Source organism: Tauraco erythrolophus, chromosome 3 (assembly GCF_009769465.1).
Source record: "Tauraco erythrolophus isolate bTauEry1 chromosome 3, bTauEry1.pri, whole genome shotgun sequence".
Lineage (NCBI taxonomy): Eukaryota > Metazoa > Chordata > Aves > Musophagiformes > Musophagidae > Tauraco > Tauraco erythrolophus.
Window position 1 is genome coordinate 92,656,250 of NC_141467.1, and position 26,945 is coordinate 92,683,194.

General features: G+C 42.2%; 1 protein-coding gene across 2 annotated transcripts in view; it reads left to right on the top strand.

Annotated features, from left to right (window-relative positions):
- The first annotated feature begins 8,440 nt into the window (after positions 1 to 8,440).
- The window catches only part of FER1L6 (fer-1 like family member 6), a 70,241-nt gene continuing 51,736 nt past the window's right edge, over positions 8,441 to 26,945 (top strand). The window contains exons 1-10 of one of the 2 annotated variants that reach the window (XM_009989592.2): positions 8,441 to 8,519; positions 11,683 to 11,809; positions 12,411 to 12,465; positions 12,561 to 12,692; positions 12,812 to 12,874; positions 17,317 to 17,395; positions 19,473 to 19,629; positions 20,682 to 20,868; positions 22,460 to 22,652; positions 23,671 to 24,020. In XM_009989592.2, the coding sequence (XP_009987894.2) occupies positions 8,456 to 8,519; positions 11,683 to 11,809; positions 12,411 to 12,465; positions 12,561 to 12,692; positions 12,812 to 12,874; positions 17,317 to 17,395; positions 19,473 to 19,629; positions 20,682 to 20,868; positions 22,460 to 22,652; positions 23,671 to 24,020 (1,407 nt within the window). In that variant the 5' untranslated portion in view covers positions 8,441 to 8,455. The remainder of the gene's footprint in view (positions 8,520 to 11,682; positions 11,810 to 12,410; positions 12,466 to 12,560; positions 12,693 to 12,811; positions 12,875 to 17,316; positions 17,396 to 19,472; positions 19,630 to 20,681; positions 20,869 to 22,459; positions 22,653 to 23,670; positions 24,021 to 26,945) is intronic. The other variant, XM_086609557.1, reaches the window with a different exon arrangement.

Sequence of the window (26,945 nt, forward strand, 5' to 3'; positions counted from 1 at the left end):
TAATAGTTGAGACAAGACATAGTGTCACAGTGGCACATAGATGTGAAAACCCCGAAGCTTCAGAACTGACACCTGTGTGTGTGTGTGTGCCACATCTGGTTTTTAAATAGCAGCTTGTCATACAGGATTGTGTATTCACCTTCTTGAGGAGCTAAAGCTTTTCCATTGCAAATCGTTGGACCTGTCAAAACAGCGGAACCAGTGGGAAATCAGGAAAAATGGAAACAAGTTAAGACAGCTGGTGAGAGCTCCAGGCTGTGAAAGAACCACAGCAGAAATAATGGATTTGGGGATAAAGGGAGTCTCATTACTGAATCAGGGTAGAGTCTCTGACAATATTCTGTACAAAGAAACCCTGCACTGGCAAAGGAAATAAATCAATAAACAGGCAAAATCTTCCCTTAAGTTCTGTAATCCTGAGAAATGAAGACATGAAACGAGCACATCATTAACTATTCATTAAGATGTTTTTTGCTTTCCATAGGTACATAGAAGGTATTTTATTCAGCCCTCTTTGACAGTTAAATGTAATGCAATAAATTTCTTCCCTGGGACTTCATTTATTATCACAAATGACATACTAGCTTAATAAAAAATGTTTCTGAATTAACCAATTAAGCTCACATTATAGTTTTAGATTGATTAGGCTTTTCATTTTGAAGTCACATCTTTGTATTGTAATTATGTTTTACTCTTTGAAATGAGTGGTTTAAATTATGAGTTAATTCACTTTTCCTTTCAATTTCCCTCACTGATAAAGTGATAAAATGAGGCAAGAGTCTGTCTTATGTTTTTGCATTTAAAAAGGGAAGAGAAAACATTTTTATGACCTAGAGAATTAGATTATTCTTTGCTTGTGTCTGATGAAAATCAGAACTAATAATGTAGAGATAGTTATTCACCTAGTGGAATACTGTTTGATCTACTGTGAAACTCTTTAGAAACTGAAGTTATGTTGAAAGAAACAGAATGTTAAGGAGCTGCAGAAAAAAATACAAACCACCTTACAAAATGCAAATAACAAGATGCAAAGATATAGACCCACCTAACAAATTTTACATTCATGTGTGAGAAGACTGAAGGCTGTTTTTCTCTTTCTTCTGTTTCTAATGCTTTCTCAGTGCAGGCAGTCGCTGTACCCATAGCTTTACAGTCCTCAGGCACTGGAAGCTGAGCTGGCTCAGATCTGAGCTGGTCAAATCTTTGATCATCCTTGAACTAAACCATTTTGATGGTGTCAAAAAGTTTGCTGAGACTGCTTCTTCCAGGGAGGAAGAGACTCGGGGGAGAAAAACAGGGCAGCTGCTCCAGTAAGGGTTTTCTGCTGCCAGGAGCACACTGGCAGCTCATTCGTCCTATTCCCATGAGGACTTCTGGATGGTCTCAGGAGATGTACTGGATGAAACAGGGCTTGTTTCTGTGTTGCCTTCCATGTTTCCAAGGATCCCACCTCCCTTGTTTGGTTCCTCTGTGTGCACCAGGAGCAGTTCACACACCAGCACCAGGGAAGGGCATTCCAAGGCTCATGGCTACAAAAATGGCCTTAACAAGCCTCAGTCTAATGCAGGTTAAGCCCAAGACTGGGTTGTGCCTGAACAGCAGTGTCGTGGTTTAGGCTGGCCGGCAACTAAACACCACACAGCCACTTGCTCACACTCCCCCTTCTCCATTTCCCATGAAATGGGAAGGGAATTTACGGGGAGAAGGGAAAGAGATCTGTGGGTTGAGATAAGAACAATTTAATAATAATATGTCAATATATATAAGTATAATGATAATAATATATACAAACAAGTGATGCCCAGTGTAATTGCTCACCACCCAGTGACCAACACCTGTCCCGTCCTGGACTAAAGATCTCAAAACAGATAAATCTTGACACCACAATCCCGGATGAGTGATGAGCCCAAAAAGAGAGTGAGAGAGAGTACTCCAAGAGTTTGAGAGTGAGAGCCCCTGGAAAAGCAAACCCCTTCTTTCTGATCAGCCCTCATCTATATACTGGGCATGACGTTGCGTCAGATAGAATACTTTGCTGGCCAATGTAGTCCTCAATCCTAAGTCTAAATTCAAATCATAAGGGGAGCTGTGGACCCTTTGTCCCAGCTGTGCTCCCCCCTATCCTGTTGCACTTCTGTACACTGGCAAGAACATGGGAAGCTGAAAAGTCCTTGAGGTCTCAGCACCAACTATAAACACCAGTGCGCTATCAACATTCTTCTCATAAAGAATTCCAGACTGAAACCAAAACACAAAGCTCTTCTAGCTGCTAAAATGAAGAACTGACTCTGTCCCAGCTGAAACCAGGACAAGGAGGTAAAAAGCTGCACAGAGAGGGAGCCTTATGGAGTGGACAGAAGGTCCCTCCTCAAGCTGTGCATCCCTGAAATTAGATGGCTCAGGTTGTTCTGACTTTATAACCAATGGAGAAGTAAATGGGTTCTGTTGTGCCACAGTAAATGTCTAGAATGAATCAGATAACTTGCACCCTTGAAGTGCCTGGTTGTCTCTGGATGTTGTGTGACCGTTCCCACAGCAAGAAGCTATTCTCCTCATGTGTCACTTCTCTGAGCACAGGGACTATTGGTGTAGTGGAGGGTGTCCCTGTCCATGGCAGGGGGGTTGGAACTAGATGAACTTTGAGGTCCCTTCCAACCCAAACCATTGTATGATTTTATGACTTCTGGAAGGATTTTGCTGGAAGAAGAAAGTAAGTTTTAACAATGTCAAAAAACTCCAAGGAGATTCAGTATTTAGTAAGGTCACTTGTACTCTCTTGCTGACAACTCTGAAATGCTTTTTTTTGCCAGCTTTCCTTTAAATTAGAATACAAATTGCAATTATCTGATATCTGAGAGAACATTATGCAGTGCAAGAAGTGATCAAGAAGCCTCTGTGATGATGGGACAGCTTAAATAAAAAAGGCACAAAAGGATTTTTTGGAAAGCTAACAAAGCTGGAATGCTGGAAGCTGTCATAGGTAAATCTTGATGAGAGTAGAATACAGTTTGAGACTTTTTCAGAGAGTGTGAAAATAAATTCAGAGATCCAATGGACCTAGGGCATTGATAATGGGAAATGAACCCTTGTATTTACAGATTTCTGATGCAAATCTGACCCGAACTGAGTGCAGTCAAATGCTGTGGTATGGTTGGTGTCCTGCTCTTATTTATTATTTATATAAGTGAAACCTCAATGAATCAGTCATAAACTAGGACCCACATTGTCGCTTTACCTATGCAGAAGAAAAATATTGTCCTTACTCCAGATGTTTTTACAATCCCATGTGAAGGAGCTGGGAGTGTCAGTCCTCTTTAAACTAAGCAAAGTTCTTAATTAGCTGAGATGGTTGATTTTTAATGGTTTCTAATCTAGGCACCTCCAAGCTAAGCACGTTGGTAGCCTGTAGGAGCTCTTTCCTCCATCTTCTCTTCGGACATGAATTTGTTTTATTGTATCTTAAATTAGCTCATTGTCTCCAAGAAGGAACAAAATCCTTAGCTGTATTTGTGTATTACATAGCACATGGGGGCTAAATCCTCACTGAAGTTGCCTGTACTACCACAATGCTAACAACCTCCAACCTCACCACGGGTCAAAGACAGACAAAATAATTTTTCTGCACCCCAAGTCTCTCCTGATTTCCCAGGTTCTTGCAGTGCTGTGTTTGTGCCTTGCTGACAGCCAGGACATCCTGTGGGGAACATGGGAGACATTTCCTTACAACATCTTAAGGGTCTATTTCGAGGTAGCACACAGTTTTCTGCCTGTCCTGGGGACAAGAGATGGATGTGAATAACTTTGGGGGCATAATCTGGTGAAACTGCATGGAAGCCTGGAACTTTCTCTTCTTGGCAACGTTTTCCTGTGAATGTTTTCACAAGCTTGGGGAGAGGGGAAGGAGTAATTTTCCAGTTTTCAGCAGATGATTGAATTTATGTCTTGAAGCTGCAGTGAAAAGAAACATTCTTTATGGAAATGTGAAAAAGACTGACTTTTTTTTTCTTTTCTTTCCAAGAGAACAAATTTTCTATCACAAAAAGAGTATCCACAGAACATTTTTAAGATGCCTAAATCGTTTTATTAAGCGTTGTGCCTGTTACCCATGTGCACAATATTTGGAGCAATTACACTGTCACTGGATGACAAGCAGTTTACATTTGAAAGTGATGGGGCCTCTCCGTTGTGAGGGATTGATACCTTCAATTCCCTGAAAACTTAATTTACTTAGCTTAGACCTTTACAGAGAAGATTTTCTCTAGCAAATCCCATGTGTAACAAAGGCTGCCCTACCGTCTTAGCAAATAGCCCCATGCTCTTCTCCTCTCCCATAGCTGAGCCTTGCAAGCAACTTGTACTTGCTGCCTCTCTGGTGCTTTTGAGGGGACATTTCTCTGCGTGGTCACAGCTGTCCTTGGCTGAGATAACCAGTTGGGCCAGGGGTACAGGAGAGCAAAGTGCACCCTGATGTCTCTGTGCCTGAGACTCTGGCAGACTGAAAAGCTGAGATTGAAATCTGGTTTGCTTTGAAGATAAATTTTGTTCTTGGCACCAGTGGACCTCTCTCAAGCTTGGCTGTTTCTCTTGCTGTTACTCTGTGGCACCTTCTGCAGTTCTCTCTTTAAAGAGTTTTGGTGTTATGTAAAATCAAAAATCACGGAAGATGTCCCAGTTTCCACATCAAGTTTTATTAATGGCCATTGCCTCCAGTTGCCCTCTGACTCCTGCTTTGCTTGAGCCATTTTTTATCTTGGTACTGTATTTCTGGTCATATTGATCAGGTTTTGGTGTTCCTTGGCACATTAAAGTTGTGCATTTTCTGCAATTGTGCCCAGTGTTCCTGCCATTCCTCTTGAGCCTGGCCAGTAAACTTAATTTGCTTGCTCTGAATACAACATTTAAAAGTTATCAGCTTCCCTTTCCAGTTTGCAGTAACTTTTGCTCTGTAGCTAAACACACCTCGAGTTTGCAGGTGATTTCAGATGTTTGAGCATGGATTGCTATCAGATTTGCTCAGCTCGTAGGTGCCTGCTTGTTTGGGCTGTGTGCTTCCCCGGGTAAGTTTTTACTCCTACAGCAATTTGAGCAAACAAGTCCTCTGATGATAAGGGGGAAAAAAAAAATGTGCTGAATGTTTATCACTGCATGCTTGTGGCCAACAGAGAACCTGAAAAATGTTGCCATTATACTAAATCCTTTGTGTTTCCACTACCTGGCTTGTTTGTCAGTAGAGTTAATAGCACAATAGGTTTTTCTCCCTCTGAAATATGTGGCGTATTTGTCTCCTTGGAAAAACTATAGTAAGAAATCATGCCCACAGAGAGCTCTTCTTGAACCAGTGTGACCAATATTTGGGAAAATAGTACAGAGCAATATATTAATAAAAGTGAAGTTCTAGGTGGGTTGAAATCCACCACTGCTCAAAAATTTGCATGGGATTTAGTGAATGTTTCAGCTCTCAAAATGAGGTGTAAAAAAGTATGTTTTCAAAATACAAAAACATGTAATTTCAACATTTCAAAATGAAATGTTTCAAATATACTTAAATGTTTTTTCTTGACTTTTCCAATTGAAAAGGACCAAATTGCCTTCAAACAGAACCACATATTTCAGTGCTATATAGTATGACATCTGAACTGTGTTGATTTCGGCAAGCAGGTAAGATCTGCAACAATGGGATTTACATTTCCACCATCAAAGAAAGCCAAGTGAATTTTTTGCAATGGCTTTAAATTTATGAATATGTCACATTGGTCTGGTTAATTCAAAATTATAAGTCCACAGGCTTCTTTTTCATGAAAATAGCCTCTCAAGCTTGGTTTGATTCTACTGATTTCCTTTCCCATTTTTTCTTTTGTATTTCAGTTCAGGCATTCAAAGCCAAGAGTCCATTATTACCCACCCCTATTCCAAGCACTGTCCAGTTAACCATTAAGGAAGAACTTTTGCGTATGTTTTCTGTGTTATTGTGACTGTTTTACCAGACCTTGATTGGCAGCAAGACAAGGCAAGAGCAGACTCTAAAGGTCATTACTATTAAACACTGGTTCAAGCCTCCAGAAACCTTCAGAAATCTGGAAAAATTAAACCACATACACCAGTGCTCAGAGATTTGATTTCCATTCCCCAGTCCAACCCCATTTTGAGTGATGAATCATGCAGCTTAAAAACAAACACTTTGTTTAAAGAAAGATACGATAAAAAAATCATGAAGATAAACAAAAAACAGCCAGTTCTTTCCCAAAATGTAAGGATAGCTGAGTTAAATTCTCCACTTTAATCTCCCAGGCAGGCAGTTGCCGGATGGCTGGCTGCTTCCCACCCCTTCTCCAAATCTTGGGTTGAAAGGGACTTTCTGGGCACAGGTTTGATGCAGAAAATGGTGTTTCTCTTCCACATTGCTGAGAATGTATGCTGTGCTGAGCCCTGCTCAGGGCCACGGGGGAAAAGTTCCATCTTCTTCCTACAGTTTTCCTCGTCTGCAATGTCTCAGCTGCTGCCTCAGCTCTAGGGTATGGCAGAGCAGGAGTTGGAGCAGTAGGTCAGATGTGAACTGGAAACAAAGTTATTAGTCTTGCAGTGGTACTTTGTTTTGTGCTTGCAAAATGTCAGAACAGCATCAGCGTCTCATTGCAGGACTGGTGCTCCCGGACCTAAACGTAGGACAAACAAAGAGTTTGGTGGGATGAAGCTGGCTGGCAACTAAGAAGGGGCTGGTGAATATAGGAGGAAAAAGGAGACACTTGATTGGGACGAAAACACTGTATGACATTTGCAGAGATATTTCTACGTGGGCTGGAGCACCTCTTTTATGTAGACAGGCTGACGGAGTTGGGGTTGTTCAGCCTGGAGAAGAGAAGGCTCTAGGGAGACCATCCAGCAGCCTTCCAGTACTTAAAGGGGGTCTACAGGAAAGCTGGAGAGGGACTTTTTACAAGGGCATGTAGTGATAGGACAAAGGGCAATGGCTTTAAACTGGAACAGGGTAGATTTCAACTAGATCTAAGGAAGAAATTCTTCCCTCAGAGGGTGGTGAGGCACTGGAACAGGTTGCCAAGAGAAATTGTGGCTGTCCCATCCCTGGAAGTGTTCAAGACCAGATTGGATGGGGCTTTGAGCAACCTGGTCAAAGCAACCTGTTTTTTTCATTTGGATTTCATTTCTTTGACAGGTGTCCCTGCCCATGGCAGGGATGTTGAAACTAGATGATCTTTAGGGTCCCTTCCAACTCAAACCATTCTATGATTCGATGATATCCTTTCCCCTCTCTCTTTAAAACCAACTCTACAAAACACAACTGATTTTTCTCTCTACTCTCTCTACTCACTGAAGAGCTGGAGGAGAAATGGAAGAGTAAAATGGGAAAGGACAATTGACACAGACCTCTGAACAGCCAACCGGGGTCTGCACTGTCACTGGGAGAGGTGTTTTATCTTAGCTCCTCAACCATACCACCTCCTGCCTCGGGGCCACATGGAGTTTTGCTGTCAGTGTCCGAAGATCTGGGACTGCACCATAGATCCTTGCTGAATGCCTTGACCTGTTTTATCTGTGATGGCAATCAGACTGTGGCCGTGCTTCCCTGCCTGTATCTCACCCCACAAACCACCGCGTTCCTGGATGATTATGTTAGGCTCCTGACAAGGAGTTGTAGCTAAAACTGAGTTGAATTCAAGGAATCAGGAAACCCTACAGAGGCCATAGAACCACTTTAGCTAGGCATGATTTGAAAAATGACCTCACCAAGCTTTAGCTGGGTTTGTTTTAAACTGGATTAATTACCTAATCCAGTATAGGAAGAAATGAGAGGCAGAAAAGCCCTACACAGTGGCAGCTGGGATTGATGCTGGGCTGAAACATCTCTGTAACACAGCTGGAGCAGAGTCCTTGTCCAGTCCTGTTCATGGCTTTGCTGCTGGAAGGGAGTGAGAGCTAACTAAATAGACAGCAAAAGCTGTTGTGATGTATATGCCACTGATACAGTGGGTGTCCTCACCAAGGGAACTTGCAAAAATGCTTTTATGTTTATCTTAATTAATTGGAAAACTGGTTTTGATCTGGAACCTGTAATTTGTGAGAAGCTTTTATCCCTGATCTTGTCACAGGCATAAGAATTACACGTGTGGGAAGTCAGTAGACTGGAAACTTATCTTGGATTTCATTCCTTTGCCTCTTGTTGTCTTGGTTTAAAAAGAAGTTTTGGCTCTTCTCTCAGTATGTTTGCCTGTACATGTCCAAATTTTAAAAATAAACAAAATTAGATGAAGCCTAAACCCAGAGCTTTCTCTTGTTATCTTTCAATAAAAAGAAAATCAGAATATATTGATCTTGCCTGGAAATCAAAACTCCCTCTAACAGCTCCTTGAGTTAAATTAGAGTCCAGCACAGAAAAAGGCTTGAAGATATTACACTGGTCACTTTTCTTTACTTTTTCAGAAAGGGGCTGTTTGCTGGCATGAAGCTGAAGAAGAAGAAAAAAGGCGAGAAAGGGTTGACTATTGCAAACAAAGACGCACTGGGTAAGGCCTTATAAATCAATATTGCAGCTACGAAGAGCAGGTGGAGAATTGGGTTATATCTAATTTAATGTGAATTCATCTTAATTGCATCTTAGACCTTAGTATTTATAAAACAGCAGTAAACTCCTTATCGCTCCTGAGTAAACAGAGAACTAATTCATTTTGCTTTAACTGTTTCATTAAGTCCACCTTCAGGTTCTGTGAGTTCAGGGTGTTGTATCTGGTACAGTAAAACAAAAAGGTCAGCCTGACTCTTGCCGTAGAGAGACGACACATTTTTTAAAGTTTTTTTTCTACTCTAGAGATAGATAATTCATTACAGGTGTGCAATTCCTCCAGAAGATCTGCTTCTTCTAGAAACCATAAGAACACAACCTGAGAAGGCTCTGATGGCTGGATGGGCTGGCTCGATAAAGCTGTGAGCTTTACTTAGTAGCAGTTCTCCTCTTGAATGTACAGCAGTTCTTTTGGTTTATTTTTTTTTTATTTTTAATTTTTTTTTGTATTTTTAACAGGTGTAGGTACATCCATAAGACATACAGTCTCCAATTTCTTTCCCTTAACACACCATTAGTTTTGAAGCTAAGGAGACATTCCTCTGCACATCCTACCACTGTCATTTTTCTCCTATCACCGCATTCTTCCCATTCACCAAAACCTGTAGTTCAGACACAACAAAGACTTCACCTTCAGTAGTTTCATTTTACAGTCTTGTGCCTCACATTCCATGGAATCTTAAATACATGGACTACTTTGTGTTTAATGCAGCCCTTGAATTGCAGTGTTGTAATAAACCAGCCATGAGTGCCTTGACTCACTCTTGGGCAGAAACAGGAATAAATATTTTGTGCCATGAGCATTATTTAGCTAAAGGGCAGAACTGTTAAAAAGATTCTCCTCTGGTCCTTACAGCAAGGGGTTTGGGCTTTTGGAGCAGAGAAAACTAAAGACCATTAAATTTCCTACTAATTATAGATATGTTGGAGTTTATTTATCTTATGGTCCATGAAATATACCATGCTCTATAAGACACGTTATACTGTAGTTTGCTTCAGTCTTTCATGTGAGCATTCAAATATGTTTATTTTAAATGATTGTATTTGAATCATTGGGTAGATTGAGGTCCTTATGTTGCATCTTCATCTATTTCATTAGCATCTTTGTTGCTGAAGAGTCTGAACTAGCAAAGATACAGCAATCACTGATTCTCTCTTATCTTCATTGGGATTTGGGTTTAGGAGACCTACTGGGGAAATGTGCAGTGGGGAAACATAGTCACTCACTGAACAATTTGCATTTTCTGTCACTGGATCCATACAGGGGAATAATTCCTGCTGGCTGTTTATGTGCAACATGCATATGGTTATTGAGGGGAAAAAAGGATAGCAATTCAGATGTTAAAATTTCAGGAAAATGAATCTGTAAAAAGAAAGAAGCATTGCAAAGAGTGTACATCTCAATAGAAACAACACGGAACTCACAAAAAGTGGTCCAGGCAGGGTGTCACGCTGACACACCTGTCCCCCAGCCAGAGTAAGTTTTATCTGCTTTAGCCTCAGAGCAAACAATACAGAGTACTACAAGCCCATAATCAAACAGCACACTCTAGAGTAAATAGGATATGGAGGGTAGTCATGGGAACTTGGTGCTACAGATGCAAAACTATGGACAGGTGCCTTTGCCTCAAGGGCTGAAAATCAGGTTACGCCTACATGCATACAGAGACAAGTTCACCCTCACCGTGTTCTGGGGAGACTGGACAAGAGTGAAAGGGTCAATCGAGGATCATATATGTTACATGAGATTTCTAGAGGAGTAAACCTTCATTAAGCTTGTGTTATATGAGATTGTTAGTGGAGGAACTTCCACTGAGCTGGATCATGCCTGACTGCCTTGCAACACAAGCAAAAGTTGTGTTGGTCTATACCTGTCTGTTGGTTTGCCGCAGAGTAGGGTGGAGAGTAGCTTGTGGAAGCCAGCCAAAAAAGGAACATTTTGAACCAATAAGAGCTATTCAAGAGAGTTTTGCTGTACAATGGATGGTCCTTTACTACCATCACCAGTTTCTAAACAACTCTCAAGCGACCATCCCTTTGCAAAGAGACAAAGAAGCACTATTACAATCCTTTGTCTAGTTTTGTAGTGGGAGCATAGAGCTGTAGAGCAGTTGAAGAAAATGCACTTAGATGTGTTTCCTTTCATTTGATGCAGTGATGTCTCCTTAAGGACACCTAAGCCCCTGGGAATTGCTGGGCAAGTCATCTTTACTGTTGCAGGTATCACTTGACAGCTTCTAGACCAGAAATAACTCACATTCAGAGTGACTGAACATTTCTTGCTTAGAAATGTAACTATTGAAATGAGCTACAGACATTCAAATTTTTAACTTTCACCTAAAACACACTGCTCCCTTCTCAAGGCAGGTGTTCAACATAGACGTGCTCAGCAAGTGGCTAAGATGCTGGGACGACTTCTGTGAGACCAGGAAGACAAAGCAGAGCAGTGTGGGAAGGGTTTGTCTGGCTAAATGTAGATGTATACATCCGAGGTAGTTGCTGAGATTCTCTTAATGGTCAGGAAGAAAAATAAGCAGTCTGGAAGCAATTTATCTCATCTGAGTATAACTCTCTATAAGACGTTCCATGAATCATGCTCTTCAACAATCTTTTTCTGTCCTCGATCTTCCAGTTCATCATCTCTGCAAAGAGGAAAGGTGAGAAATCATTTCTAAGCTAGGGTCTGCTTTGGTCACTTGGAAGGGACTGGAGTGTGTCAGACTGTTATGACAAACCATGGACGGCAGACTCACTGCTGCAAAGTAATATGTGCAAAACCCAGCAGTAATCTGTCCCACTGTCTTTCTAGCAGATGAGAGACGGGGCAGTCAGATGTGACTAGTGCGCCTGTGCCTGTTGTGGATGCACATGGGGTGAAGAGATCGTCTACAGCCACAATTTATATGGTATATGATTTTGCACAGGAGGGGAGTTGCTGCTGCAAGCAATGCTGCTCAATACAAACCACTACTGTATCTCTAATTGTGATACCCAAATAAATAAAATATTCAGTTCATGCTGACAAATTCACTGCTCTGCTCCAGGTTAGCTTTTTGCTAATAGAAATCAAATGTGGGTTTTACTTTCTTGATTGTCTTCTTCATCAGGTGATCATGATGAAAGTGCAAATCTTCACCATGACACTCCCAGAAGACAAGAAGAGGGAGAGGAAGATCGAACGAACAGTGATGCACTGTCCAATGTTTTCGGATCCTTAAGCCCAGAGAGGAAAAGGTGCTCATTGGCATGCCTTATCTAACATCCCCTAAAACACCTTTTCCATCCTTCTTGGGAATGGCATTGCCCTAGACAATATATCTGCTGACAGAAAATCCATTTGCTGACAGCAGCGATCCCTTCACTCTTGCTGTCCCACATGATAGACTGGCATGTACCTATCAGCAAAATATTATCAGCTCAAGACTGTTACAGGGAGAGATTGAAATAGAAGCTGAGTGTGCCTCAACTGTGCTGCTAATGAAAATGAGCCAAAGGAGACAGCAATCTCTATAGCCAAGAGCTTGTGTAGTTGTTTGTTTTTTTTTTTTCATACAGGGAAGGAAGAGAGTCAGGTTTGATGGGATTAATACGTGAAATCATTCCCATGCATGGCAGGTAGCTGCACTGGTCTGTGTGGATGCAAAACACTTCCCTATTACCAGGTATATGAGAAGGAGAGAGATGCTCTCTGCTGATGAAATCAAGTCTAACAGTTCACAACAAAGCTGCCTACCCTAAACAATGCTTGCTTAGTGATGAGAAGTCTTTCCAGAATGTATCCAAGCACCAGCTCTTGCCTAGAGATGCCTGATGACCTGTTTTGTTATTTAAACAGAGCGAAGCTGGTGACCAGAATCCAGGAAGAGGAGATGAAATCTCAGAACTACCAGGTGAGCAGGTGGTGATGTCCCTTACACACCTGTGAAATCCCCAGGCAGGCTGGACCTGAGCCTGGGAATGCACGTGGTGTCCTTATGCCCCACAGATTGCCATCACCATCATTGAGGCCAGGCAGCTGGTGGGTGAGAACATAGACCCTGTGGTGATCATCGAGATAGGCGATGAGAAGAAGCAAACGACAGTAAAGGAAGGCACAAACGCCCCTTTCTACAATGAGGTAGGTGATTTTTCTTAAAGAAGGCACTTTCTTCAATGGCTCCCTTCCAACCCTAAACATTCTATGATTCTATGACCAGCAGAAGGACAATTCTGATCTGCTGTCCCCTTTTCCCACAGTACTTTGTGTTTGATTTCATTGGACCGCAGCTGTTCCTGTTTGACAAAATAATCAACATCTCCGTAAGTACTAGGAAAGCTTAGCACGTTAAGCAAAGGTCATTGTTGTTTATGTCACTTCAGCTCCAAATGATTCTTCTTAATGTAATTAAAAAGAGAAATAATTTTAGGTGCCAAGAATGCTATAAAGTCAACACGAAGTACAGGAGAGAGAAAGGATAAGAGAGAGGGAAAAGAGGAAAGGCAGCTGGCAATGATTTGAAGGAACCCTAGAGGAAGATTAAGTGTGCGCTTTCAGGGATGCTCATTGATGGCTTGGCAATCTGTGAGGTGTTTAACTCTTGTCAGCACTGTCTTCATCCCTATAATTTTCGAGCTGCCACTTGGTTCAAATGTCTGAGTTGAAACTTCTGGCTTATCCCAGCTCCTCACATACAACTGTTTCTAACTAAGCTGTCAAGGTATCTTGTCCTCAGCAGTGGCTCTCAGGCAGTGCAGGAGTGTCAGTTGCCACTAGCATGGGAATGGGCTCCAGGCATTCAGTGCTGCTCCCACTGCTTGCTGCAAGTAAAGTCCTGGTGGAGCTATGTGATGTCTCAGAACAGCCCTGATGGAAGACACACGTGCTCGTGGGCTTGAGGCGTTAGATAACGAGTTGCAGTTGGAAAGGCCAAGTCTATGGAGCCATGCTCGTTATCTTACATGAGGCTCCTGAGGTTCATCACTGCATTTAGCAAAGCTGCTAAGGAATTAAGGGAGATCTTATGAGACTCTGAACAGTGCTGTATTTTTATAACTTAGACATACCACAAGCTGTGCCCTTCATGAGCTGTTTTTTGCATTTCTACTGCCAAAAGTCCCACCACTTGGCCTGAGAATAAGCAGTGAGTTGTTGTCCCAGGAAAGGTTCTGTTTTCCTGAAGTGCTTTGTCCATTTCAAAAAGTACACCAGGAAAGGATCTGTACTGGTTGTGCTTGACAGAGACAGACAGTGGTCAGGAGGTAAGGAAATATCTGTGCAAAATCTCTTAGAAATGTTCCCTGTGTATCTGCTTTGCTGAGCTGTAATAAAGTGACTTTTCTCAGCTACAGAAATAAAAAGTATTCATTTGCACATGGCCAGCTGGACAACTAGGTTTTCGATGCTGGTGGTAAATTGACAGTCTGAATCCTAAACTCTGGGTGAATTCCACCAAATCACATGCACAGCTCAAGTATTTGACATTCATACCTATATAAGGTATCTGCAGATCTGACTCTCACTTACTGCAGATCTGACCTTCACTTATTCCTAAGGACAGAGTTTACTACAGGCTGACAATTGCCCATCTTTTGCATGGGAGTAGGTATCGTCTCACTGTTATGACGTATATCACAGTGTATGGCCCCATATGTGTTTCTGACATGGTTAGTATCAATGCGGAACCGAGGCATCAACTCTTGTGAGCTACTCCTCGTTGGGGATGTATAGTTATTTTTCTCCAAGATACAGCCAGTGTTTCCAGCCTCATATTCTTTTGACAAGGATTCTATACATCCAGTGGTGGAGAGGAGAGCGCCAGTTTTCTGAGTGCGTTGGGGATGTGGGGAAGTGTGTCACCATTATCTGCTGTTCCATCAGGCTCAGCAGACTTACTTGATTTATAGCTGGTGAAGGTACAACACTAAGAAATTAAATTTCTTCTAGATAAAAGTCACTATTCAAAAAACCAAAAACCAAACCAAACCAAAACAAGCAAAAAAAAAAAAAAAAAACCACCCACCTAAAAACAACAACAACAAAAAAAACCTAACCCAGGGCAATGCTCATGTATGCTACTGAAAACAGAGATTCATTACCTTGCAACATAGTTTTGGAGAATGCAATATATCAGGGAAATAGAAACAAATAGAGGAAATATGTGTGCTGGGAGCAAAAGAAAACCTGGGGGATGGAAAAGTGCATAGCACTTGCTTAGCATGAATCTCACTTAAGGTGAAAAAAAGATTGGCAGCCTCCATTACTAGCAATCATTCATGCACGGAATTTGCTTAATCTGTGACAAAAAACTCATCTGCATATGGAAGCCTGGAAGAAAGCAAAAAAGAACAGTGCCATTGTCTGTCAGTTCAGCAGGTAGTCTAGCTGTATTCGAACCTTGCATTTAAGAGGAAAATGAGGTTTTCCATTTCTCAGCACCTGTTAATGAATAGATTTTTTTCTTCATGAACATCTTTCAGTGCATTCCAGCAACCTTGTAGTAAATCCGTAATAAAACTGAGATGCTCCTTTCAAGCTAAACTTGAAAGTACATCTTCAGTACTGAAATACTCCCCAGCTTAACACTGCTTGTCCTCATTCAGAATCTGAAGAGAATTGTTCAGTCACCTACAGAGTCAATCAAGTGTGGAAAGATGTAAACCTCTAATTAGGTACGAAGCAGATGTGATGCTCCCTCTGAGAGAAGACAAGAGGAGTTTGCTTTAAGCTTCATGCTCACCTGCTTTGTTACATTGGAAAAAAAAATGTTTGAAAAAAAGTTCCAGGAAAGATGCAGATCGTCTAACAGAAGCAGTGGGTTGTTTCCTCAGCATTTAAAAGCACCATGTGTACTACAGGGAGTGGGAAATTCCATCATCTCAGTAGGAACAGGGGGCGTTTACCCAAGGGCACCACATTTCACACAGCAAATCTCCTCAAGGATGGAGAAGTGAGGTTTACGCATCTAACGCTCTCTGAACACGCTGTCATTCCCAGGAGAGAAAATGCAAAGAGCAATGAGACAATATCACTTTGGACTCACCATGTATCCTCATGTTGTTTCTGGATCTTAAAGAAGCTCCTTATTTTTTTTTTTTGGCTACAGAAAAGCTACAGCGTCTTCCCTCTTCAATCCATCCCGTGTTGGATCAGCTGGTTTGGTCAAGCTCCTATTTTCATGTAGTTCCTCCAAAGCTGTAATTTTGCCTGGCTTCAGGATGAAACCCACTGGTTTTCATGACTTCTTCCCTACTCCCCTGCCCTGGTCCCACTTCATAGGAGCAAGGGCCCGGTGCTACCATGGGACCGGGCAGCATCAGGGGTTGAGGAAAAGCAGCACCAGTGCCTGAAATGTTGGCTTCACACTGGCTCCTCTCCCATGTGCAGGTTGCTTAATTTATAAGATTTAATAGTAGAGTAAAATAAACCTGCTCCTTTGTCCACTCTTGATTTTTCAGCCCTAGAAACTCCTTCCATGTTGAAGTAAGGAATTAGTATGGACAACTGAGTGTGACCCCTAAATCACAGGAGCACTGTGGCCCTTTAATGAGGAAGGACATTTTGTTGCAACAAGGAACCTCCTGAATTTTCTGGTAGATCTTGATGAAGGTGTCAGTGATCTTTACTTTGGAACATATTTCTCCTGGTCTTGAAGAAAAAGGCACAAAATAAAATCACATGACAAGTCCAATGCAAAATCACAGAAGTCTTTTACCTCTATCTAGGATGTGTAGGTCCAGAGCCAGAGTATGGTGTTTTCCAGATTCCTAAAATGATCTCAGAGGCCTGATTGTCTAGCTCCAACATTTAGATTTAGCTTCTGTGGACTTAAATCCCAGAGCCTTGGTTTATATTTGCAATTTGGCCAAGGTTTTCTAGACAATTCATCCTGCTTTTCAGAAGCTTTTCCACAACCAGTGAGCGGGTTTCAACTTTTTGAGCTATTCTGAAACCAGGTGAGATACATATTTTTTGAGAAATACAATTCTAGAGCCCATCTTCCCTCAGAACATGTTGCTAGCCTCTGCCTTGTCTGTAAGTTGAAGCACATGCATGTATTTGAAAACCAGACACAGAAGTACATAGATTCAGGAGTCATGACAAAAGAAAATTATAAATAAAATCTGAATTAAATCTGAGTTAAATGAAATTAAATTAATTACTTGTCAGGAAGGATAAAGAGGTAGACTCACTGGGGCCTGCTTGCCATCTCATTTACATCTATATCACTTCTCTGATTTCATTAATATTGTGGAGCATAAATCAGAATTGAGTTCTTGGTTTGTGTGCACATTGAAATGTTACAAAGAAACACTTTAATTCTCTCTCCTCTGGGTGTACTCAGTTCTTAATGACAATTCAGCTATTGCACAGAAAGTCGTATGTTTTCTGCAGCCTAGTGCGAAAACAGTTATGCCCCATGTGTTTATATTTGTTATGATTTATTTAAAACTGCAGGATAAGTAATACAACTGCATGTGCTCTGAAGACACACCCATCTGATTCCCACTCTATTTAATCCTGGGAACTGGGACGAATCTGGGTGATTCCACATGGATGCAACTGTTTTGGTTTCTAAATTGGCACAAGATTGGGTGAAGAACAGGTTTCAGACGCTTGCTGTATCTGCAGCTATATACGTCTAGATTTGCGTGGTCGCTACTTATTACCTGTGAACCAAATGTGGTCTTTGTTTAGATGGCTCTTTCTTATGCTGACTGGGAAGAGAGACAGTGACATTCTTTAACCTGCCGTTTTCTAACAGGTTATGCACAATAAACTGATCGGGAGTGTGCTGATTGGCTCCTTTAAAGTAGATCTGGGGACAGTGTATGGTGAACCAGGTAAGCGGTGCATTTTCTGCCCTTCTAGTCTGTTAAATGAGATACGAGGCAGGGAAGGAGAGGGGAGGGAGTTGTGCTGCTTTTCCTCTTAAATCATAGAATCATAGAACGGTTAGAGTTGGAAGGTACCTCGAAGATCATCTAGTTCCAACTCCCCTATGGGCATGGAAACCCTCCACTACAGCAAGTTGCCCAAAGTCTCATCCAACCTGGCCTTGAACACTTCCAGGGATGGGGCATCCACAACTTCTCTGGGCAATCTGTTCCAGTGCCTCACCACCCTCTGAGTGAAAAATTTCTTCCTTATATCTAATCTAAATCTCCCCTCTTTCAGTTTAAAGCCATTGCTCCTTGTCCTATCACTACATGCCCTTGTAAAAAGTCCCTCTCCAGCTTTCCTGTAGGCCCCCTTTAAGTACTGGGAGGCTGCAATAAGATCTCCCTGGAGCCTTCTCTTCTCCAGGCTGAACAGCCCCAACTCTCTCAGCCACCACCAAATGCTTGTGGTTTATGTGTAGGGATAAACTTAACAAGGTTTTTGGAAGGGTTGTTTTCCTATTTGGGTACCAGAGCACCAGCCAAATATTTGGAAAAAAGTTCAACACTGAAAACACCTTGACAATCTGCCCATTGGTGAGAAGCACTTATCAAGGATGGCTTTTCTGCAGGGGGGTCAGAGTGGGCAGCTGAATGGTCTACAAAACCCAGCTCCACTCACTTGTTACAGAGCATCCATCCCTGGAAACATTCAAGGGCAGGTTGGACAGGGCTTTGAGCAACCTGATCTAGTTGAAGATGTTCCTGCTTACTGCAGGAGGGGTTGGACTAGATGACCTTTAAAGGCTCCTTTCAAACCAAACTATTCTAGTATTCTATTCAAAGCTCTGCCATGTGTGTTAGAGAAGAAGGGGTGGATGAAACATGGAAGGAACAGTGAGGAGAGCAAGAGATGAGAGGAGAAGCAGATCATAACGGGAGAGAGAAGGAGATGACAAAGAAGTTACCATGGGTCCACTTGACCTACCATCTTCAGAGCTGTCCAGTGCTTTCTGAAATTTGAAGCTAAGAATATATCACCTATCCCTTTTTGGCCTGTTTTTAAAGCCATCCACAAAAAACGTATCTTTCTCTCTTCTGTAAGTAGTCAAGGACCTAATCTCTTCTCAGTCTTTGGGAAGGAATGTATATAGGCAACTTGCTACAGATGTCACCCAGTTATGGCAAAAATGTAGTGTCATTCCGGCCACCCTCTCTCCAGGGGTCCTGCAAGAGTCACCAGAGAGAAATGGCCTGAGTGAAGTGAGGAGTCCATGTCCATGCTCAGAGATAGCGTTAGTCCCTGAATTCTGCCCTGTACTTCCTGGTCACACTTTTACAGGAGAGGGATGTCTGAGGGCTGAGCTTGATCTCGTCTCCCTGATACACTCTGGTCTCTCCCTCCCACTCCTTTACACACCCAAGGTGATGGCCAAGGACTTAACATAAGGTTTTAGAAGCTTGCTTGAAGAAGGTTTCTCGAGCAGGGCTGCAGCAAAGGCTGTTGTGGGTGAATCATCTTGTGCACTTTCCCACAGGAAAGATGGAGCTGAACCTGTTTCTGACTTCTTATTCCTCTGACGGCTGTCGACCCTCCTTCCTCCCTTCCTCAGCTGGCTGCTGGTGTTACACCTGGCCACCTTGCTGGCCAACCCACCTCCCAGCAAGGGTTTTACTGCTGAACAGTTCTGAGATCTTCAGACAGTTCTCATCAAAAATTCGGCCTTTCCTCGTAAAGCCTGATCCCTAATTCAGCTGCTGAAATCTCGCCCAATCTTCCACTGGTCTTTAGTCACTGATCTCAGTAACCATTGATGAAAACGATCTTGTTCCTGACGAGCTCTGGATCAATCCTTTGTTTGCCTTTCTGATCACACAACATTTTTGACCCTCTAGATGTGCCTGGTAAGCAAGTGTACTTCAGCATAATCCTTCTGAAAGCACAAATGTTGTTTGCAGTGCCCTTTCTGGGAGTGGAGAGGAGAAATATTTGCATTTTTTACATCCTTTATTTGGGTGTTTAAGTTTGTTTGTCTTATAGGTCATCAATTTTGTGACAAGTGGGCGCTTCTCACAGACCCTGCTGACATTAGGACGGGAGCAAAGGGATACCTGAAGTGTGACATCAGTGTCACTGGGAAAGGTGATGCAATACAAGCTACGCAGAAAACAGCTGATGCTGAGGAGCAGATTGAAAAGTACTGCAATAGTTTCTTTTCTACTGGTTTCTTCTTTACTAAGTTCCTCAGGAGACCTCTGCCCCCTTTCAGTCCTTTCCTTGCTAACTCAGGGTTAGTAGCAGGATAGCATCATACACCTGGCTGTTCGGATGTGCTCAGAGAGAGTTTTTACAATTGTCTCAACTAAATCAAAGGACATCTTAGGGTCACTTCTCTGCAGCTGGTAGAGTTGACCGTTCCCTGTGGCTAAGTGCCAGATTATCCCTGACAGAAGGTTTATTGATCTGAAACCAGTTAAATATTTCTAAAAAGCAATGAAGTATGAAGAAAAAATTAGAAGAAAAGCTATTCCTTCTCCTCTGTCAGATGTGTGTGCATGGATATTTTCCATAACCTTAGATAAACTGAAGCATATTAGCATTCTCCCTGTAAAATACGGAAGTTCGAGGTAGTAAAGTATGGTGCCAGCATACTTTAAATTTTACAGGAGCAAAGTTTCTGGTCGGTACTGACATACTGGACCAAGTCCATGGAAAGTCAAGGTGATGGAGGGCTGGACACCTGATCTACGGGGAAAGGGAAGTGTGCGTGTGGGAGGTTGGTTTCTTGAGCCTTACAGGTTAAGGGCAATCCTACGTTAAGAGGGCAGAGCCAGACACTTTTCAGCGGAATACAGTAGAATGAGAGGCTTTAGATACAGGTTAGAACCAGGGTATTTGAGAACAGGTACAAGAATTTTTCTCTACCATGAAGGTGGTCAAATGTAACAGGGATCCAAAGAGAGTGAGGAATCTCCATCCTTGGAGATATTCAGAATTTACTGGACAAGGTCCTGAGCAACTGTACAGGTTCTATATCACATAGACAAGTTTACTGAGTAATGCTGTATCATTTCCGCATCAGAGAAAGTAGTCAGAAAATGTTTTTGTTTAAACGCAGAAGCAAGTTCATACACCTTTTTGTATCTTCTCAGGATGCAAGCTAACTGGAGATGACATGTTTTTTTGAAAAAATATCACTTTATTGTCTGTGTTTTCAAATTTAAGGAGATGGATTTTTTTTTCTTTCAGGAACCTCTTGATCCCCAAAGGCTTTCCATCTGAAAGACCATGGGCCAGATTTTATGTGAGAATTTACAAAGCAGAAGGACTGCCGAAGATGAACTCCAGCATCATGGCCAATGTCACCAAAGCATTCATAGGCGACAGTAAGGACCTTGTGGATCCCTATGTGGTGGTCATGTTTGCAGGTCAAATGGTAATTGGGATCCTCTTGATCACAAATGTAGGCCTTCTTTCCTATTAGCTGTGCTACAGGCAGGTGATTATGCTGATGTCCTTTAACTTGTAGTTACAAAAATTAAGTAAAACTCACATTTCTGTCATCAGAAAGGAAATCTTCAGTTCTTAAATTATGCAGGAACAAAGTGATGGAAACACTTAATGCCAGCAGATCTAATATCAGCCTCACAGCAGTAGGTTAGAGTCAGACAGCGGGAAAGGAAAGGGAATTCTGTAGATCTGTTACTAAAACATTAAGTTACAAGACAGTGAATTACACAGTGTGGTATTAGGTAAGTGCTGTTCTAGTCTCCCTAGAGTGAAACAGCTGAAATCTGTAAAGATGTTTCAATCTGGATTTTAGGGCTGTGTATTGACTTCTGAATTACTCTGCTGTAATTCAAGACCCTCACAGCTTTTCTGTGGGTAGCAGAAGAGGAAGCATTTGAGTAGACTCTGTCTCTGTGTTGCCTGGCTTCATTGTTCCAGGAGGTCCTTCAGCATAAAGTATGGTGCTATAGAGAGCTGTTGAGGGGGAATTTCTGACTTTAGTGGAAGTGGAGCACAGAGGAGGGCCAGGGGCCTGGTTCCTTTGGAGTACACCCATGAAACACCATGTCAGGTTTATTGATTATAGGTATAAATAAGGAAAGAAACTGGAAATTATTTTAAGCCAGCAATGCTTCCTGTGTGCAAGGAAGCCTTAGGGAGAACTTCAGTTAGTCCTTTACAGATGTTTCAGGCATGAGAATGAGGCCCTTGGTGCTGATTTCGTGCTTTGTTGTGGATCCAAATTGCAAAGTATCACATCTCAAACCAGTATGGGTTAAAAAGGTCAGATGCATGCAGCTACTTCAGGTTTAATAAACAGCTGAAGAAGACATGAGAATGGGTCACTGTTATAAGTTTGCATGCTGATGTGTAAAATACGGATTTAGAGGTATCGTTGGTGGGTTTCCTGACTCAATTCTCCCCACCAAATGTGACAGTAGAAGGGCTGCCACAGCCTGCGGCTGCACAGACTGTGATACGGTCCTGCTGTCTCCTTCAGGCTCGGAGGAATAGCTCCAGTCTCCACATCCCTAGCAAGCATGCATACGCCCAGGACATGATCCACAGTAATCATATTTTATGCTAGATAAATTGCCTCATTTAAGATAATTCCATTGGTACATGCAGCCTGGCAGCTGTAATGAATTTCTTCTTTTATGAGACAAACTGTGCTGCATTACTACTACCCTGATATTTCAAAAGCCATTTGAAGATGTGCAGTTTATAGAAGAAATGCCACAGTCTGGCTTCACAGATATGTTTTGGACACAAAGGCCCTGAAGAATTAGATCTTTTTCCAGGCTTTGCTGTGTGCGAGGCAGAATTCTTTAGCCATAATGTGATCTTTTATTGGATATAAACACGAAAATAAACAGGGTAACAGAAAAGCTGAAGTACTTCCGAGACAGGATATTTGTGCTTTGAAAATAGCTGGAGAGATGTTGCTAAGTACAATTTGTGCTATACTCATTTCCAGTCTCCAGTCTGGGGTTAAATTTGCTGGACTTTCATTTCAGGGTCGGACAACAGTGCAAAAGAACTGTGCAGACCCTGTATGGCACGAACAGATTATCTTCAAGGAAATGTTCCCTCCACTCTGCCGAAGAGTCAAAATCCAGATCTGGGATGAAGGCAGCATGAATGATGTGGCCTTAGCCACTCACTTCATTGACTTGAAGAAAATATCAAATGAACAAGATGGTGACAAAGGTAAAGGGGAAAATGTCTGTTCTAGAATATGCCCTTAGGGTAAAATATACTTGCTTGAGATCTGGGCACTGACTAGTCCCATTTTAGGAATGCCCAGAGCTCAAGCGAATATCCATAGTTTTTGCTGGTTCTGAGAGACCTTCTCTTGCTTAATTTGAAGTTATATTACTTTGTGTTTGGTGTATGGTGGTCTGTCGCTGCCTTTCTTGTGACCAGGTTGCTACATAATTTGGTCCCTTCTTCGTGACTATGGCAGTAGTCTGTTCTCGTCCATTAGGGATGGCTGATGTAAGTTTATAGTTTGGGCCAGTTTCTGTCTGGCAATGAAAACACAAAGTTCAAATCACAGGCAGAGCAGGCTTGTGGTTTTGATCTACCCAGTAAGAATAAAGTTTCTAGGTAGAGCTCAACTGGATGGGAGGTACCATCAACTGGTGTGTTTGTCCTCACATATGTGAGGTAAAGTTCACTATCTGGAGTCTCTTCACTAATGTTTGAGCCTACATGGTATAGCTTTATTTATGCAGTGTGATTCATGTGTGGAACACGTTTAGTTATCACAGCTCAGCAAAGACACAGTAACTTCTTAAACTTGGCAGTTCAAATGTGGATCTGAGTCCTTAATCGGAAAACAAAAGATAAATCATGTAGGGTGAGTAGTGGCATGGGCTTGGACAACAGTTTGGACAAGGTGAGAAGGCCTCTGTTCCTCTCCCACCATGTCCCAGCTTTCAGTCAGTGGGAGCAAGCTCTTTTTTTTCCAAGAGGTGCAATAGGTGTCATGTCACAGCATGTGTGGTAGGAATTCCTTCTGAGAAAGAGTCCCTGGCTGAGTGTTGGCAGAGACTCCTTGGTGCCTAAGAATTGCCCTGCAAAACAGTGCCCTGTATGAGGTGGTCCTCACCTGCATAGAAATGGGTTTGGCTTTTGATGTGCAAGAGGTGAGATTTCTTGGAGCAGACAGCGAGAAGTGTGCTAACACCTAATGGAAATGTCTTAAAATGCGCTTTATCTCCAGGGTTTTTGCCAACATTTGGGCCTGCCTGGATCAATCTCTATGGCTCACCCAGGAGTCACATCCTCATGGATGACCACCAGGAGCTTAATGAAGGTTTTGGAGAAGGGGTCTCCTTCAGGGGACGTCTCTTCATTGAGATTGCTGTGGAGATACTTTCAGGAGGAGCCCGTGAGTCGAAGTTTTCAAGTTTTATCAAGGATATCAAATTGCCCTCTAAAGATAAAGACCTTAAAACAACCAAAGGAAAAGATAAAACTGAGAAAGCAGGAGAGGATCGGAAGTCAGTTTCTCCTTCAGATAAGATGAACTCCACTGAAGTGGAAGTCGAGTCATTCGATGTGGTTTCAGAGGTCGGTATGATATTAAGAGATTGATTGACATGTGAGTTTGATTGACATGTGTCCCTAAACCTCCAAGGATGGTGCTAATGTGTGTATTTCAGTTCAGGCCATGTAATACTGCTTTTATGTGCTCCCTACAGCTTCTCCATGCCTCCATAGTCTTGGGACCTTCCCATGATAATGCAGCACAAATGGAGCATTAGTATGTACCTGTAACTCAAAAAATCATAAGTAGGACTTTGTTTCTATAAAACTGAGTCTCCTGTCATATTGCTCCTTGTGCACCAGCTGCATCTATGTGTGCTACTAGAAACTTATATGGTGTAATATCTGATAAATTATAGAGAGGCGATGAGGGCAGCTGGTAACTAGAAAGTCTGATTTCCTGCATTCATTTGAAAAAAATTAGTAGTTGTTAATTGAAGTCAGGAGGGAAACTCTTATGCAGAGTTTTGTTCAATTGCAGAGGGATACAGCTGAGCCTGTTTTCCTCTCCTCCTCTAACCCTGCATTGTCAATGTGGTTTTAGATTGCTGATCTCTTTAGGAGAGGTGTTGAAAATCGTATGCTCAGCCTCAACTGCTGTTAACTGATGTTACTTTCCTAACTCCACTTGTTGTACTGAGTTACATCATCAGTGTTGTAGAAGAAGATCTGTGCTATGATGCTTTAAGAAGGTGGTGGAGTTGTGGCAGGGCATGTGGGCTCAGGTGCTGAGCCAATACTTGAGCTTTGATTCTCTGCTTCATCACATCACTGTCTGGGAGCAACAGCACGTTGGTGCACATGCAAGCTCTGTTTTTTTTTACCCAATAAATAGGAAGAAAAATACTCTTATAACCAGTTTTCTTCCCACTCAGTATGCCACTGACCAAAATTTTGGCTTTTGTAGTGGAAGCCTCAGCTTAGTGCTTAAGGCACTCATGTCCTTTACTAGATCTGATTTTTGGTCTTTCAACCCCATGTCTGTAAGTAAATAGGAGAGGAAAAATTGTCCTTTGGTCTTGAGGCATATCCTTGACGAGTGCTCTTCCTTGGCCTGTGCCCTGGCATTGCCAGCATGAGTGCTAGCTGGAGCAGGTCAAGGAGAGTGTAAGCAGAGAAATGGCATGGGAAATTGCAAGCCAGTTGTGTGAATCAGTGCACTGATCTTGCTTTATATACTCATATAGTTGTAGATTGTCTCTGTCCCTCAGTTCTTCTCTGAATAGAGAAGTGACATGAGAATAAACTTATTTCCATATAGATTTTCCTTTATATGGAAGAAATCCATTTTTGTGAGCGGCTCAAACACTATGGTCTTAGGTGCTAGCTAAATACTCCAGGTAGAGGAACAAACCCTGCTGTAACACCAACAAATATTAATAGTAGTAATAAGGATTTATTTCTGGCTACTGTGCCTCAGTTTCAAACACAGAATGAGTAAAAGGCAACCACATGATACAGTGATGCTTTATATTCTTTTGGTTTTGACTTTCAGCAATATTTCGTGCTACAGCAAACACAGTAATTGTATTACAACTCTGAAAGGAAAATCAGGAACTGGGGACATTACAAATAAGGCGAAAAATGTCTCATAGAGCTTCTGAGACAACAGAGGCAAATTACCCAGCCCCACAGCACAACTTTATTGACCTATTCCAGCCACAAGAAGACATTAAACACTTGCAATTTGCTTTCTTTATAGTGGGAGATAGATGCGTGTGTCGTAGTCTCTGAGCCTCAGCTTTATTAAGCACCCTATGCTCTGGATTCATGATGAAAATTATCAAGATGCAGAGAAGCTAAAGCCACTCTGGAGCTACAATCTCTTTGTGGCGTTAGCTTTGATATGTGATGCTGCTAATCCTTTCACTGAAGACCTATGTCCTTTTACTGTGTAGAGCAGAGGTTTCTCAACATGAAGAGATCATGGTCTGTGTCAAAAGCTGTTTCTGCTTTGCAAAAGTCAGGGAAACAAATATTCATGTGCAGCTCATGTTTTATTCATTGCCTCACTCTGTTGCCAAAGAAGCTAGCAGTGATCTTGTGTAATGGGCTTCAGTATGCTGGTGTCCATGCTGTGAAATCAGTCGAGTTTGCGCTGGAGCAATTGTGGCAGTCGAGGTGTAAATCTGGGGAGAACTCAAACCACAACATTTACCTCCTTTGAGCTTAGTCTTGGTTTGGGGCTTATAGCTTGTTTTGTTAATGATCCAAGAGCGCTAGAGGTGTAAGTTAGCCTTCCGTGAGTGAGAGTGTGTGCCAAGGACAAGCAGATGCTGGGGGTCCCGTAGGTTTAAACAGAGCCAAACATTGCCTTAAAACTCCACAAAACGTCGTTACACTTTTCAGGGTGTGCTGCTGCACCAAGACCCTTTGGTCCCTGTGCTTCCAAATTCTGTGAAAAGCTGCAAACAGGGTTACTGGTTTCTGTGCTGTGATAAGCAGAGAAGACGAAGAACGGAGGACTGCACCCTCCTGCACTGAGACCAACCTTGGGTCTGTAGTTTAAAGCACAGCAGGATAAAAAAACAATGAAGGACAGTTGGTTTCAATAGGTTTTTGCACAGGGCTGCCGTCTAATAAAATGTGGATGTCAGAAATTTTTAAGTCTTGCTGGCGTCACTGAGAGCTGAGTGTCCTTGAGCGAGGTCAAAGTCTTGATAGTACAAACACATGGGTGATGGGTTAAAGTCACCTCTGGGGAAAACGGAGCTGGGCAAGCACTACCGTGCCTGGCTGCGTTAGGATGGCAGCATTTACTATTGCAATGCAAAGGAAGACTACTGCTGTGTTCACTGCTAAATGACTTCTATCAGGATGGAAATATTTTTTTCCTGTTGCACTAAACAGGCCCTTGAACCGCCAAAATGTATAGTTTGAATGATGGTATAAGTATGCGAAGAAATTGAAACCATTTAACAGCAACTACTGGTGAGGCAGAGTATGAAG